General features: G+C 39.8%; 3 protein-coding genes across 8 annotated transcripts; 2 read left to right on the forward strand and 1 right to left on the reverse strand.

The window, feature by feature from the left end:
* The first annotated feature begins 1,139 nt into the window (after positions 1–1,139).
* ccdc175 (coiled-coil domain containing 175) lies at positions 1,140–8,637 on the forward strand. 4 transcript variants are annotated; one of them, XM_081721480.1, is made up of 19 exons: positions 1,140–1,298; positions 1,473–1,558; positions 2,293–2,404; positions 2,564–2,699; positions 2,934–3,162; positions 3,241–3,363; positions 5,114–5,223; positions 5,350–5,431; positions 6,075–6,211; positions 6,341–6,451; positions 6,611–6,682; positions 6,775–6,910; positions 6,987–7,115; positions 7,219–7,357; positions 7,524–7,603; positions 7,694–7,846; positions 7,976–8,078; positions 8,198–8,241; positions 8,408–8,637. In XM_081721480.1, exons 1-19 carry the CDS (start codon positions 1,232–1,234, stop codon positions 8,561–8,563), a joined length of 2,205 nt encoding a protein of 734 aa, XP_081577606.1. In that variant the 5' UTR covers positions 1,140–1,231; the 3' UTR covers positions 8,564–8,637. The 4 variants fall into 4 exon arrangements, 3 of the variants coding, with proteins under 3 accessions (XP_081577606.1, XP_035389048.2, XP_081577607.1); XM_081721481.1 differs by having other exon boundaries at positions 1,229–1,294; XM_035533155.2 differs by lacking the exon at positions 1,473–1,558 and having other exon boundaries at positions 1,164–1,298.
* A 336-nt stretch (positions 8,638–8,973) lies between these two features.
* On the reverse strand, positions 8,974–13,206 carry jkamp (jnk1/mapk8 associated membrane protein). Of its 3 annotated transcripts, none has more exons than XM_081721482.1 (7): positions 13,156–13,206; positions 11,868–11,947; positions 11,291–11,445; positions 10,925–11,131; positions 10,601–10,782; positions 10,078–10,154; positions 8,974–9,951 (listed from the first exon to the last, which is right to left on the reverse strand). In XM_081721482.1, the coding sequence occupies exons 2-7, from the start codon at positions 11,937–11,939 to the stop codon at positions 9,733–9,735; spliced, it is 912 nt and encodes a 303-aa protein (XP_081577608.1). In that variant the 5' UTR covers positions 11,940–11,947; positions 13,156–13,206; the 3' UTR covers positions 8,974–9,732. The 3 variants fall into 3 exon arrangements, with proteins under 3 accessions (XP_081577608.1, XP_081577610.1, XP_026855629.1); XM_081721484.1 differs by lacking the exon at positions 13,156–13,206 and adding an exon at positions 12,730–13,083; XM_026999828.3 differs by lacking the exon at positions 13,156–13,206 and adding an exon at positions 12,321–12,472.
* A 31-nt stretch (positions 13,207–13,237) lies between these two features.
* gpr135 (G protein-coupled receptor 135) lies at positions 13,238–15,967 on the forward strand. Its single transcript, XM_026999897.3, has one exon. The coding sequence runs from the start codon at positions 13,572–13,574 to the stop codon at positions 14,925–14,927; it is 1,356 nt and encodes a 451-aa protein (XP_026855698.2). The 5' UTR covers positions 13,238–13,571; the 3' UTR covers positions 14,928–15,967.
* The last annotated feature ends 12 nt before the right edge of the window (positions 15,968–15,979 follow it).

Consider the following 15,979-nt stretch of genomic DNA (forward strand, 5'->3'; position numbering starts at 1 on the left):
ACTCTTAAGTGTGAGATCAATTTTGCATCATGCTGAGAGACAAACAATGGCACCTGCCTGTATGAAACACAGTTGTCATCTCAGCAGTTTAATAAGCATGAAACAATTACCCTGGATAAATCATATGTCTTAACAAATGCTCTGTTTAATTGTTGTTTGTTCACCTATATGATTCAAGGTTATAAATTCATACACTCTAACACAGCTGAGTAGAACAGAACAGAAGTGAGTTGCTTTTCCGGAGCAATTTGAGAGTGAACGTGCACATATTTTGAGGAGAGGGTGGATAGAAAACATAGGGTACATGATGTTTCCTGGATGCCATTGTAAGAAAATCAATAGGAACCCTGCAGCTGGAAGGCAGTCTAATTGCTTCTGCAGTGTGTTGCACTGTTTAATACAGATAATGGACCAAGAGTGCCCTCTCATGGTCATGTCTATATGACAGTCTCTCTACATGGGAGGCCAATATTTGAACCTCATAATCCTCAACAACTACACAGTGTCTGGTATAAATAGCTTTTATAAATAGTATTACATTACATAACGTTATATAATTACGTTATTTAAGCCTCCACGCCCCTTAAAGCTGAAATGTAATCATACAATATTAAATTAACGTATTGCAAAAGTGCGTTGGAATTACAACACAAATAAGCACTGTGATATATATAGATACATCTTATCACAGCAAAATGTACAGAACATTTTTCGAAGCAGGTAGAAATACAGATTAATTTTTGTTCTGTTTTGTTGAAACCATAAAGCAGAAGTCATGTTGTATAAAGGCAGACGTCCCATATATTTAGGTTTTTCTCAGCATTAACACTACGACTGACTAATCAAAAAAGGTTGGGACCATCTACTCAGCGCCAGATGTGTCTGTGTAGGCAAAATATCATATGAATACAACGTTGCGTGTGTAGCCAATATATGCGTGTGCTGCGTTTAGTGCAGTCTTGGCATACGATTAAACGTGTAAATTACTCCCGCAAGCAGACATGAGGTCAAAAAATATTGCACTCAAGAGGTGTTGTAAAAGACTTATTTTGATCATTTCGCTCAGCTATACTCACGACAAGGTTGCTATGCCAACATAGTACACAGATGGGCTCTGTGTACTATTGCCCAAGCTCAGGCATAAACTCAATTTTGCCTAGGCACGGGTTTCGAACCTAGAGACACTTGTGAACATTAACGTCTTTTTTTTTTTTTTTTTTTTTTTACAACCATGGCTACTTGCTTAGTACCAGACTTTCCTGGTGTTAATATTGCATTGGAACGTCTAGCCCAAGTAGGTAAGAAAAAAAGCTCAGTTAACCATCCATAAAACAAAAGTAGACTTAGTTTGTCGCTCACGCGAGTTTTAGAGCGTGACCAGGGCTGATAGTGACAGCGCTCGGTCAACATTTTAATTTACGATATAATTTGACTTGCGTAGGCTTACAACTTCTTTTCTTGATACTTGCCAGATAAACAGCTGAGAGAAAAGGGGGTGCCATTCAGTCAAGAAGCAAGTTATCACCTGAGCGAAATAGCGGAAGCTATTAAAGAATTGGTAACTCGTCACATTTTCAGATTGGTTGCATCGAATAATGTTAATAATCCGATCGTTGAAACATTCGTTAGTGCAATTGTGGTTACCTCAGTCATTTAGTTAGCCTCAATTAATATGTATTGTGCTAGTGTGTAAATGTTTGTCCATTTATAAACATGAATAAATAGCCTCTGACTTGTCTCGTATGCTTGGAATAACGTTGGCAACATTTAGTAGCTAGTTGGATTTCTTTTCATTGTCATTTTGAACTTGAAACTGAAAACTCACATAATAAATTGCAGTAAGTACTCTGAGTTGGCATTTTTTGTTTGTCCATTCTTGGTACTTGGTACTGATTGGTCCCCAAATCAGTATGCCGTATGCAGTAAATGACAAGTATACATTTTTTCCAATACATGAAAAATACCTGAATGACGTACTACTTTCCGCCAAATATTCCAGTACGCAACCAGAGCTATCTACTGCAGTCAGTGTACTCAATGGTATACTGCATTCCAACATGCAATGGTGGCAGAAAATCATTCCCAAGTGGGCTTTCATAGGTTCATGTGACCTTGTAGTATTGTTTGTGTTAATTGCATACAGGATACTACTATGAGGACCAGTGTCCAGTAGAGTATATACTGTACAGTACAGTATATACTGAATGCAGTATGCAGTATACAGCATGTTGTAGGCTATTTCAAACAGAGCCATGGAAATTGGCGCCTTATCTAATGTCTAATAATGTTTAGGAGGCATCAAGAATGGCTGCTCATGAAGAACTCGAGGCGGAAACAATCGAAACAAGCAAGCTCCGTCATCAAGTCTTACGCCAGCGTGACGACATCATGAGTGAAGTGTCAGGTAGGCTAAACTTAGGCTGATTCGCCTCCATCAAACAAATAATTACAGGACACCACAAATGCCTGCCTAGGTACACCTAGTATAACCTATTTCTTTATGTATCAAACTGACCTACTCAAACAAATGACATGAATCTCAACTGATTTTGTTGGGTTCTAGCTGGTGTGGCAGCCGCCAGAGCGGCTAGCGCTGCTCAGCTGAATCAGCTTCAGATGGAAATCGAATCCACTGAGCAGGAGATAGAGTTCATAGACAAAAAACGGAAACTCTTGGAGGAACAGAACACTGTTCTCACGTAAGTTCTACTGAGTGGGAAACATTGAGGTGGCAGACAAGCGCAATCGATTAGCCTGCATGGTTAGACATAAAACATTTTACCTCACCACTCTAAACATGATGTCGTAAAATGTGAAGAGAGCGTTTTCATTACACCATCTGCCAAGTGTCACAGGCCTGGAAGGTCTCACAGGCCTTTTTTTGGTCCTTTCACAGTTTTTTTGTCACTGACCTGTAAGGACTATTGTTCTAGACAAGATCGAGACCTACTGAAGAGCAAGCATGCTGATGTCATCGCACAGCTCAACGTCCAGCTTTCAGACAGAGCCAATAGGCAGATTGCACTGAATGAGGCTCTGAATGAGATACAGTTCATAAAAGAGAAGATCACTCAGATGGGCACAGCCAGAAAAGATCTAGGAGAAGACATGGTCAAGGAGAGGATTAAATTTGCAGAGAGAAAGAATATGCTGGAGGCAGAGGTATCCCAGAGTTATCAACATTTGTTCTTTCTTTCAGTAAGAAAAGATTTAGATTATGTGGAGGTTTTCATTTTGTAGATTAAGGAAACCATGAACAGCATTCAGCAACAGAAGAAGACAGACACCAGCATGTGCAGAGGGCTGAATGTGATTTCTGCAGTGCTCATCAATAAAGATGAGCAAGTCAAAGACCTTTCGAAAGTAAGTGGGTGATGAAATTCCCTGACAGGCAATCATAAGAGTATCCTGCACCACATCTCAATGTGGCCAAATCTGGGTTCCTGCACTTTTTGCATAACTTACTTGGTAAATAACTGTAAAGGCAATTTTTGTTGTTTTTGTTAACTTCAGGACACTGGATTTGAAAAGAAACAACGGCTAGGATGATAAGACATTCACACAGCTACAAATTTGGGCCCTGAAATAAGAATGGCTTTAGATGTTTCAAACATTATCCTGCTCCTCTACAATCACCATACTGCTAGCACAATGAGACAATGAGTTTTGAGGCATTTGATTGAATCTGAGCAGTTACACCTCAGAATCCATTGTGTTGCTGCATTCATTCATCTTGGGCCCACGCCATCATGCTTGAATCATAAACAGTTTATTTTTTTCTCCTGTCCTCTGGTACAGGTTCATCTGTACCATCTGTACATGAGACTTTTTTCCATCCCAGATATAGGTAGGGTTTTTACATTTTAGCGGACTAACCTGGCCTTTCTACTAAAGGGTACTCAAGGGTTTTGCATCTAGTGGTAAACGCTCATAGGTCATGCTCATAGGACATATTCTTCTATTCATGGTAGTCTATGAAACATTTATGCTGACATACTCTATAGTGTTCTTGATCTGTTCAATATCTTTTCTTCATAAAAAGTACTCTGGTTCTCAGTTACCTCCCGATATGAAGAGTTGTTGTTTCCAAGCTTACTAGTGTATTAATTCTTTTTTAACAGTTAACTAAGCAGCTGAACTCAACATATATCAAATAAGAGCAAGGAATTGAATTACTATGATTGTAAGGCTCATTATTAAAGTGAACACTTAACCAGTGTTTAATTTTCAGTCCAGTGTACTTGTGTACAGAGGCAAAACAACCAAAATTGTCACTGTCCATTTCTGTACACACGGCACTGTATTTCTCCTGTTCTCTATTCTATTCTCTCAGCCAGTGGCCAGAGCATTATCTGCCTTGTCAGCAGCCAGCTAGCAAATGACTAATTTATTTTATTTTTTTTAAGGCATTTAGCTAACACTTTTATCCAAAAAAAACCTTACAATTATGATTAAGTACAAGTTGAGGGTTAAGGGCCTTGCTCAGGGGCAACTTGGTAGTGGTTGGTCTTGACCCAGGAACCTTCCAATTACAAGTCAAGTACCTTAGCCACTGAGCTACCAGTCAGAATGACCAGGTTTTTGTGAGTGTTTTGTGAGCAAAACATAAACATGTTCTAACAATTTTTTGTAAAACTATTGCAAGTTTGCTTTCTTCAACCAAAACATCATTTGTCTGTGGGTTTGTTTATTTAATATCACAACCACAATATATTATATTTGTTCTTTTGCATTCATAATCTTCCCTACACACAGTGAGCGTAAGAGTGAGTGTAGTTTGCTGTTGTGTGTTCAAACTACTGGTCATGTAGCATGGCTAACTTATTGTGCTCAAAGCTCTATCCCACTATGCAGACTGCCAACGAACTCATACACTGAATAGCAACAGGAGAAAAAAGGACACACTTGCTCTGCCTTTCCGGTGAAAACAAACCCAGCTGCATTCTTAATGACTAAAAGCCCTGGAAGGAAAATGTCATAATCTTAGTTCTAGGACACTTGAATCTTGGGCACATCTTTGTACTGCTGAGAAGAACATAAGTGTATACACTTATCAGGGGGTTGTTTGTCAAGTTTAAAGTGTGATGCATAACTAATGTTGTATGTGATTTAGCGTATCTCCAAGTTGGAGAAAAACATAACCAGGTTGACCGCATCCCAGCTGAAATGCCACGAGGAGCATGAACATAAGTGCAAAAAGTCAGAGGAGATAGCAAGGAAAAGGTAGGCTTCATTGTTCAGATCCATTTTTTTTTGCCTTCAGTTTCTTGCTATTTCATTTTTATAATGGTTAATAATGGTTAATAATGATTAACAATAAGTTTTTATAATTTTTTTTGTCATCAACAGAGAGCTCTATGAAAAAGAACTGCAAGATGTGAGAAAGACATTTCAACAAAAAATTAAAGCCGTTCGAGAGAAAATTCCAGAGGTGAAAAACGTTCTGCGTAACTCTCATGTCATAAAGCCATTTGCTTGTCTCCACCATTAAAACACTCATAAATTGGAAGGGATCAAAGCTCTGAATCTCATATCTTAGATGTTAGATTTATGGCATTGATTTTCTGCCTCAGGCAGCTCCTGCTGAGCTGTCATCATATCAAGCTTTTGGAAAACACGCCTTCAAAGGCAGGTCGTACAGCATTGACCTTTAGCAGAGCCATGCCCTTGCATGTGCTGTAGTTCACTCACTCCTACTGGAAGCCACAGTCTCAGCAAACAAGCTTAAGAAATACTAGCCATGTCAAAATTTCTGTACCTCCTAGCAAATTAATACATAGTTTTCATTTTAGCAGCATTATGAGAGTAGTCAATAATAGATGGTTTTAGTTCATTTTAACCAACACAGTTGAATTTAATTACAGATTGAAAAATTCTTACACTGAGCACTCTGTCCAAATCAGACTTTAGTTGTAATCCCATACGAGTAAATTCTCCCTGAACAAGATCAAATCTGCCTCATTCTTAAAGTCATGATCATTGGGGGATTGGGGGAACACACAAAAAAAGGTCATAGATCAGTTATCTTAATGCAGGAAATCCTAAAATATGTTTTTTTATGTTTTGTCTTTCAGTTGGAAACTGAGATAGAGGAGGGACGGAAGGTAAACAGTGATCATCTAGAGTCCATTACCAAGTTGTCAAGTACCTTTTGTGTTCAGAGGAGAAGGGAAGATGAAGCCCTGGAGGAGCAGCGCAAGCTATCAAGACAGTACCTTCCCATTTCCTGTTTTCTGCATCACCGTCAACCTACTTCTTCTCTCCCTGTCTTCTCTCCCTGCGTGTTCCCTTTAACTTAAATCATATTCCACTCTACTAAACTTTTTTTTAATCCCTTCAGATTATCAAAGTCTAAGCAAAGACTTGAGGAGCGCATTGCTTCCATTGCCAAGTATAATCTTGAAGTCAAGGAGATGGAGGAGCAGATGAAACAGCTTCAAGAAACCAATATGTATAATTCAATTACTTACGGATATTAATCCAAAAAGAAAAGGGATGTGTAATGATGTGTAATAAAACAAGCATAATATCAGATGACTGCAATAACAGTAACTACTGTAACCAAATATGTCTTGCACACAATGTATCTATTTTTTATTGTTGCTCTTAGAGTCAGTACTGAGATGTTTCAGAAGAATGTGGAGGAGCTTGAGGGACAGTTGTCCAAAGAGAGGATGAGCAGGCAGGTGTAGGCTGCTTACATCTCAACTTCACTAATGTAATGAAGATTCAGGTTATTCACATCTTCCTAACACATGCATGTTCTGGGCTTAGGGTAGTGTTTGAGGTCAAAAGGGATGAACTGTCTCAGTCTCTGGAGAGCCTCAAAGATCAGCACAAACATCGTGTGGGAGAACTCAGCTCTATGATTGCACTAATGAAGACAAGACACAGAAAGCTACAAGAAGAGGTTAGACAGCCCAATGAATCACTCCAAAACCCCTTGATATAGATTTGATCCCTAAAGTCGTTTCCTATATTTATAGGAGAAGAAACTCCAAGATCATGTAGCTATGAGCTCTTTAATTGAGCATCTCACAAACAAAGTCACAAGTGCTGAAGAAGAATGCAGGCAGATGGAAACTGACTACCAAGCTGAAATACTTCAGCTCACTGTAAGACAGAGATCCAATACACTAAAAAAATTAATACACATTGTACGATAGAAAATAAAACACTGCTACTAAACAAAACATTCATTTAATGGGATTCCAAAAGATGGATGCTGAATTGATTACTCAAGCTCGACTAGATGAAGAAGAGACACTCAAGGCCAAAAGGTCTGTGCTGCAGCAGGTTGAGACTCAGTATGAGACACACCATACCAGGCATCAGACACTCCAAAAACAAACAACTGGTACAGACACCACTGTCACTCTGCTCCTATACCTTAGAACTTCATTTGAAATGTAAATGGGACAAAGAACTAAGCCTTCTATCTGTCTTAGCTTCATGCTTGTTGAACATCATCTCTATTAATAATTGGATGCTTTATTTTACTTCTCAATTTTAATTCTTATTAGAATTAAACAGCAGAAAAAATAATCTGGAAATTTCAATTCAGGAGGTCAAAGAACAGACTGCAACCCTCCTTGGATCAAAGGTAATGCACACTATTCCCCATTCAGCAAACAGCAACATTACCTTTCTTGCTATCTACTGTATAGCATTTAGAACATGTCCACCTGCATAGGTGGAGATAAAGCAAGAGCTGGAGGCCTTACGGGCCAAGCACAGGGAGACGCTGGCCAATCAGGCAGCAGAGATCAGTGCCACAGAGAAAAGCATCTATGAGAATGGGCTGATGCTGGAACAAGTTAACATGGAAAACAGTCGTCTACATCTAGTGAGTGAACTGCCCCTCTACTTTAGAATTGACCATGCAAATATGTACTAAATCAGTAGAGCTGCAGGACATGGTAGGCAGCCTTTGTGGATGTGTTCAACCAACCTGTGCCATGGTTTCTGTTTGTAGTGTATCGAGCAATTGAAGGAGGAAATCTCAAATGCAAAGAAAGACAAGGAAAAATATACGCAAGAGATGACCTGGATGCAGCAAGAAGTGCAGGCTCTGTGTAGTGAGTCTATAGTATTTCTTTGTTCTACTCTAAACTGGCTTTGATGTGGGTAATACAGAACCAGTTTGTTGTCTACATTAATCAAGTTCATCATTTACATATGTTACATCTTCCTCCAGGGAGTCTGATGGAGGACTGGGTCATAGATAAACTGGTTACTGAGGTAAAGGCCTAGAACACAAGCCAAATACCAGAATGGTCAAAGAAATTAGTTGGTCTTTGAATAATTGTAGTTCCACAATAGCATATTTGCATAATAACTTTCGTACCGTTGCATGCATATTATTTTAGTATTTTGTATGAAATGTTAACTTGAGTATTGCTTTTAGGAATCTACAGAGAGAGACAAAAAGGTCCTTGAAGGCATGCATGGATTTATGGTCATGATTCGTACGAGGATGCACCAAATCGGGGAGATCAACAGCCGAGTGGAGAAGGAGCTAGCAGCCATGAGCTCCCTTTGGGAGAACACTAAACCTCAATAGAAATGCCCATAAAGAAGTCCAGCCATTAGAATGGGGACCAGCTCGTTAAGTTCTAACATTAGTGCCGTAGCTGTGTGCCATTATATAAAACAGAGGCACGTAGTGCAGAATCAGACAAGTCATTGGAATCAGCGAGGATACCTAGGATTTCTGGGTAACTGAACGAGAAACATGCCCACAATTGACTACCTCAAAGTATATCAGATTTTATAACAGATATACAAACAAATTTGCTGCATTATTTTATTAAAACATGAATTAGTTGTATATTACCCCAATGTGTTAACACAAATTACATATTAATGGGATTTTTATTAATCTGTATTTCACTATTACCAGAACAATGAATTTTCCAATATTCCTCATCCAACAGTAACTTCTGAATGTAAATTATTTTAAATATACATGCATAAGATTCTCAAAACATTTATTTCTCAACTTAAAATAACATATTACAAAGAGAGAGGTAATATACTATGTATATAATCATGCTCTCAATGCATTAAGTATATATCAGCAGCAACATTACTATCTGATAAAGTCACATCTTGGTAAGACTTCTAAAGCAGGTTTACCTTTAAGTGTTAAGTGTTGTTGAACCAGTACAGGCATGTATCACTCAAGGACATACAGCTGAGTGTTTGGCACAGTGAAGTTACATCTTATATGAAAAGATAAATAACTAGTCAAGCACAGTTTACAGACCAGCTGCAATTAGTGCAAGATTTCTCTTTACAGGAAGAAGAGACAACACATCCATTAATACCACTCCATGAACACAGAACCTCAAAAATAAGAATGTACCATCCACTTAATATGCACTGATCAATACCGCAAATAGAGAATAATTTGGAAAAACAGTAGATGCACAGGCTGTAGCATTTAGCCAAAAATGTACACTTCATTAGATTATAGATATTCTTCAGTCTAAACATAAAATACAAGCCTGCCTCCCACCTTAATAGATGAAGGAGATGTTCACAAAGGACTTCACTGAGTCTATGAGGACAGACCATAATGAGGAGGTTCTGACCAAGTGTTTTGGTAAGGCTCTTCAGGGTTCATGTCATTGGTGTTATGAAATTAAGTCACTACCAGGTACAACGGTAGTAACTGAATTTCTGTAAAGATAAGATACAGCCTGCAGTAAAGGGCACTGGACTGACCCATTAGTGTCCATTTCCACCTTCTGACAAAATCCTGTTGGGCTCTGTGAACCTGGCTGTGAGCAAATAGAAGAGCGCAGGCCCAGGTACAAGTGCCAATAGCGGCAAATCCTGGCTCAGCTTATCCAATCGGGAGATTGAGACAATGCCGTAGGCGTGGAGGAGCCAATGGCTGAAAAGTACCACCATCCTCTTCTTCTTGGCTACAATGTTCTTAAATGTCTGTAAGGAGAGAACACAGTGGAAACATGAGATTTGTGATACAAATGTAAGGTCCCCAACACACAGAAGGGAAGAGCAGGAACATTATTAGCAAATTATGTAACTGTAGGCATGTACTTGGCTTACCTGTATCTCTGAAGCTGACATGTACACTGCCAACGTAACCAGGGACAACACCAAAATAATGTAGGGGAAAGCATAATCTAATTTAGGAAAAAGAAAAATGTTGAAACAAACAAACAAAAAAATTTAAATACTCAAATGCTCAGAGATTTAATCTACGACAGTATTTTTTCCCCTGCTCCAGCACACCCGATTTATTATCAGTTGATTACAAAATTAAATTAAATATAAAACAGAATGTGCATTGCTGTAGCCCTCTAGAACATAAGTTGTCAGAAATATGGTCTATGGCCCTGATACTTGACTGTGACCCTTAAGTCAAAACCTGGTCCAGTTTATGCAATGACTTAATTAGTTCAACTACGGGCCACAATAGAACACATAGTAATGGTCAGGTTCTGACCTAGTGTTTTGGTTAAGGCTCTCATGTCTTCACACCTGACTGCTAAAGACTGGGTGTAACATCAGCTAGTACTGGCCCTTGAGAAACAAGGTTTGAGGATAGGAAGTCTATGGGGACACTCACAGAGAAGGCCTCCTCCCACTGCTTGCAGAACAGTTAGAATTGGGAAGAAATAGAGAGCAGCATAGATGCTTTTGAAGCGGTCAGTCTTCCCCAGACCACATGCTATTTTTTTCACAAGCAGAGGCCGTAGTAGCATCATGAAGAGTAAGCAGAAAGCATAATAGATCAGAACCATGGTGTACCTACAGAAAAGAGTCAAACGCAACAGTCAACATCAAATTTGCCAAATGTCTCAATCGAAGCTCAGCACTCAATTTTAAACCCCTTTGTGAAGCTCAACAAAAGTGTTGCTTCTGCACCATTTTTTCCATAATCTACACTCACAGAGGAAACACAGCCTCCTGGGTGCAGTGCAGTGTGGTGACATAGTCGGGACTTGGGTTGTAGAGCATTGTGTACCAGTCGGACAGCATCTGAACGTGGCAGGAGCGGATTTTCAGCTCCCCCACCGGATCATTCACTATCAGTGTGACAACAGCTGCAGCGCTGCACTCAAACAGGGCTGTGATGTGCTGGAACAGGGCGCTCGAACTACATGAGACCAAAACCATGTAAATCATCACACATTTGACTTTTGACTTAAACGTTAATTTTCTCCATATTAACAACACGCATTAATAAGTTACAGACTATTTTCTGGAATTATGATTGTTGTACTAATGATACATTCTCAAGGAAGAGTGGATTTACCTTTTTTTCCCAGAATACCATTCAATGAAAAACCAGTGCAGGACCAGGGGAAGCATTGCCATGAAGCCCAAGTAAAGCCAGTCATAGAGCTCTGGAGATCCCTCACATCTCTTGCAGATTTTCTCCAGATTTGTCCTTTCCCCACGAGGGCAAACCTTTTATTTAAAAGTTTAGGAGATGCTAATGACTAACATTTTTCTGAATCAACACTCACATGGTGGAATATTACAAGAAGGAAAATCTTCCTGAAAAGGCTTGAGGCATTAACAGTCAGTGGACAAACCAAGAAACCACTTTTGAAATGAGGAATACAGTCTTGAACGTTTTGATCTCATATGCCTTGCAGGGGTTGATCATCAGACATGGAAATGTCATAAGGCCCCTGGGAACCACTGTACACCTCAGAAGTTAGTTAAAATCTGCTAGATAATGCTAAGTAGGAGCACAGTTAGTTGTCGTAATTTGGACCAGGGTCCATCATCTCTGAATATCTCTAAACCCAAACAACACGTTTCAACACTAATGAACAGTCCCTATCGACATACAATCTCTGAGATATTGTCTTAGTGACTCTTACCCCACAATCTCCCTCAGTTGAGCCATTTATGAGCGTCCTCCCACAGTATAGTCCAGGGCAAGTCGAGCTCATTGCTACTGCTGTATCAGAAAAGCATAAGGTTGGTCCCAGAACACATTAGCTAGCTAGCTAGTTATGCTAGTTGGCTGGCTGATGTTATTCGGCTAATTTACCACAAGACGACATTGATAACAAATCTGTTGGCGTCTTTTTAGCTAACACTACATTAGCCACCTAGCTAGCTAGCTTCAAAACGAAAAGTTCAGTTCAGCGATGCCAAGGAGTTTAGCTAGCTAGCGTATATAGTTATCTAGATACCTAGCTAGCCAGCTAGCTAAGTGCTGTATGACAGCTAGCTAGATGGCTAAATACACTAGCTCGCTGACTTCATAAAAAAGGCGAGCAAAAAAATCTTAAACATTTGTGATCAACTACGCGTCCATGTATACACACCCATAATATAAATGCAGATCTTCGGTTACTACAGAGAAAACATTGGATTTAAGTAGGTATCCAACATTTGCCAGGGAATTAATTTTCCACAGGTAGCACCCGGAAACGTTTCTACTTCTTGTTTCCAAGAAACGTCGCCTATAAATAACGGCTAGGGCAAGCGCGCCCCCTACGGAGACGGCTTTGGTGGATTGTCGTAATTGTGCTTTCATTTATAACATCATTTTCAACTTAGTATAAAGGTTGGTTGTTTCATTTTTTTTTAATGAAACGGAAGGAGGTCAAAAGGCAAGTTTATGAGTTTTGGTCTTGTAAATTAGCCTACACTCACCAGTCAATTAATTAGAAACGTACATTCGCTGGCCATTTTATTAGATTCACATGTCTTACAGCTGCAGTTTGTACTCACCATATCCACCATACAATGTAGTAATGAATTGCTGTAAAGAGTGGTCCACCGCCCAAAAATATCGAGCCAACAGTTTTCAGCCATGATTGTAGGCTACACTTACATGATTTAATAAAGTGGGATCTCTAATAATCTGCTTGGTGCGATATTATGCTTATTTTAAAAGTGTGTCAAGTAACATATCAGGATATAAGCACAACACATGAAATGACCCCGAGATGAATTGAGGATTGCTCCTCTTGTTTTGTATTGCTATAAATTAGTTTAGATTAGTTTAACTTTTACAAGGCCTATTTGAGTTGTATAGACCTACCCAGTCACGGGGTATACTTGCTGAGTATGAACGTTTTATACACATAAATAATGAACATACACTGTAATAAGATGACAAAATATTATAGACCTATAAGTAAAATAAAGGAATACCGTTGCCTTGTAGAGGGCTACACTGAATAAGTGCGCAATTCTGCCGAACGCAAGAGCAATCGCCGGTGAAAAGGTACAGTGTCATGGCAACGGTTTTTCACGTCACGGAGTGCAGGGTTTTGTATTTGTACGCTTGTGAAGGCGGAGACTTTAAGGACGGAAGAAGGGAGAGAATAGCGTACAGAATGCAATTTCAACGTGCAGAACGATGGATGTAGTGCTGTCAGTGCGTAGAACTCGGCGTTCAAAAGTAGACAGCATACTTTGTGCAGAAGACAGTGTCCATCATCAAAGAGGCATGCGCATCTGTTTGTGAGTGCTTTTTTTCTGTAAATCCATTCATACAGTGAGACTAACACGGCACTGAAAAGGGATGAGTCCTCTTCGACTCTGTGGATGCGCCCCAATCGTGTCCAATGGATATCCCAGTGAGCGTTACCCTGCTCTCCAACACCAATATGACCGCTCTGGACAACATTTCGCGTTCAGGTCTGATTTTAGAAACAGTTTCGCTGAGCCCAGTTTTAAAAAGTCTGGCTACACAAGCCACAGTTGGGAATCATACGCAAAATACACTAGTAAAGAGATCGGAGGGGAATTCGGTGTTCCAGGGCATCGCCGTGGCCGCTCAAGCGCTATTGCTTTTGGCCATTTTCCTGTTGTCGAGTTTGGGTAATTCGGCTGTTGTGATTGTAATAATTAAACACAGACAGCTGAGAACCGTAACGAATGCGTTCATTATGTCCCTCTCCCTTTCCGATTTCCTGACGGCCATTCTTTGTTTGCCATTTTCTTTTATGATGTTGTTCAGTAAAGATGGCATGTGGATGTTTGGAGATCGCTTTTGCATCGCCAACGGATTTTTCAACAGTTGTTTTGGTATTATCTCAACCCTGACGATGACTTTAATTTCTTTTGATCGATATTATGCTATTGTGAGGCAGCCGCAAGAGAAGATCGGGAGAAAAAAGGCGATTCAGCTGTTGGTAGCGGTCTGGTTATCGGCGGTATTTTTCTCCTTTCCGTGGTACCTGGTGTTACGGACTTCTGAACGTCTGGCTGTGCACAAACGAGGCTTTTATCACTGTATGTACGTCTTTCACTCTGGAACCTCCAGAATGGGAACGACGTACAGCATAACTTTAATAGTTGTGTGTTACCTTCTTCCATTCGCACTCATGTGTTTCTGTCATTACAACATCTGTAAAACGGTCAGGCTGTCGGAGATCAGGGTGCGGCCGGTGACCACTTACGCACACCTGCTCCGGTTTTACAGTGAAATGAGGACAGCGACGACAGTGCTCATCATGATAGTGTTCATCATCTTCTGCTGGGGCCCTTACTGTTTAATGGGCATAATCACTGCGATGGGAGATTACTCCTTTAACCCAGCCATGGACACAGTAGCCATTTGGATGGCATGGGCCAACGGTGCCATAAATCCACTGATTTACGCTATAAGAAACCCAAACATATCGATGCTCCTGGGCCGAAGCCGGGAGGAGGGCTACAGGACTAGAAACATTGCTGCTTACCTGTCAACGCAGACTCAACGCAGTGAGGTTCGAACGCCCGCGGACCGAATCAGGGACAGATACGTGAGCCGCCACGGTGCCAGCAGTCGCTTGTCTTCCTCGAGCCCGGCCAACGGCGGAGAAGTAGCCATGTGGGCCTGCAAAAACCCGGCCGTGTTTTTCTGCAGAGACGGCCATTACGATACGGTCACGGAGTCAGTGGTTCCGAAGGTAGAGACGGCCAACACCAGTTTGTAATTTTATTCAGCTTCATTTCAGGAGAATGTTCTAAAATCCATCCGTGTGAACACACGTTTTTATCGGATACGCAGTCAGACATTATTTGTTTTGTGCTTTGTTAGTGCCAGCAAGACAAGGGGCATAGTGCAAATGCGTTACAACACTATGGACAAAGTAAAAGCATATATTTGACTATGACGCTTTAATATTAATTTCCAATCTATTGATAGTTGTCATAAGCAAATATGTCTCCATTGCACTATGAAACCAAGCAGAAAGAGGTGAACTGTTTTCTGGTCCATATTCAGAGCAACCTGTTCATCCCACAGTACATTGGAAGATGTTGCACTAATTCCCAAAATTCTACAGTTCAAATCATATATACACTTAATATCTCAAGTGTAATATTTATCTCTCGGCCATATATAGCTATATGCTAACGTCTGTAATTGCCGAACTTTAAGATGGTTTTGAAATTAAAGTAAATGTAGCATCATAAACTGAAGCATTTAAGCATCACGTATTGTGTTCAAATTTGTTTGAACCAAGTTTTTTCCTGTGTGACGGAACAAACCAAAGGTCATTGTACTGATAATCAGTAAACTAAGTTCCTTAAGCACAGTATCATTTGTAACTCATGACTGACCCCATAATTACAAATTATTATTATTTAGGCTATATTTAAAGACAGACTGCCACTGTGCTTAGAGTGTGAGCCGTATGTTCTGTGCCTGTTTATTACAATATAGCCTACAGTATTCTATTATTGCTTTCCATACAGGAAATGTGAATGCTCCTGCAGTAACACTGGCATTTAATACTGAAACGTTAATTATAACCACAAACATTTTAAAACAAAGCTTCCTGAATGTCACCCAGTACTAAATCACAAGCATTGTATGTCTTTCAAATGATTTGCAAAAAATAAAAAGTTGTAATACATGAGTTAAGGACTTATTTAACAGTGACACTAAATTCCCAAATGACTACTTTTAATACCTAAATCACTTAACTTTGTCCATTCTTACTGATTCCTTGTGACTAAAATGTCAGAGTATTTTATTTGTAAC

The sequence above is a fragment of the Electrophorus electricus genome, chromosome 10 (genome assembly GCF_041902795.1).
Source record: "Electrophorus electricus isolate QZ-2024a chromosome 10, ASM4190279v1, whole genome shotgun sequence".
NCBI lineage: Eukaryota > Metazoa > Chordata > Actinopteri > Gymnotiformes > Gymnotidae > Electrophorus > Electrophorus electricus.

Excerpts from the sequence above, each read along its gene's own strand:
- ccdc175 (XM_081721480.1), top strand. The coding sequence starts at position 1,232 with ATGGCTACTTGCTTAGTACCAGACTTTCCTGGTGTTAATATTGCATTG. Across the intron at positions 1,559-2,292 it reads CGGAAGCTATTAAAGAATTG|GAGGCATCAAGAATGGCTGC; the intron begins GTAACTCGTCAC and ends AATAATGTTTAG. Across the intron at positions 3,163-3,240 it reads AGAATATGCTGGAGGCAGAG|ATTAAGGAAACCATGAACAG; the intron begins GTATCCCAGAGT and ends TTCATTTTGTAG.
- gpr135 (XM_026999897.3), top strand. The coding sequence starts at position 13,572 with ATGGATATCCCAGTGAGCGTTACCCTGCTCTCCAACACCAATATGACC.
- jkamp (XM_026999828.3), bottom strand. Across the intron at positions 11,132-11,290 it reads TGGTATTCTGGGAAAAAAAG|TTCGAGCGCCCTGTTCCAGC; the intron begins GTAAATCCACTC and ends GGTCTCATGTAG. Across the intron at positions 10,155-10,600 it reads AGTGGGAGGAGGCCTTCTCT|ATTATGCTTTCCCCTACATT; the intron begins GTGAGTGTCCCC and ends TTCCTAAATTAG.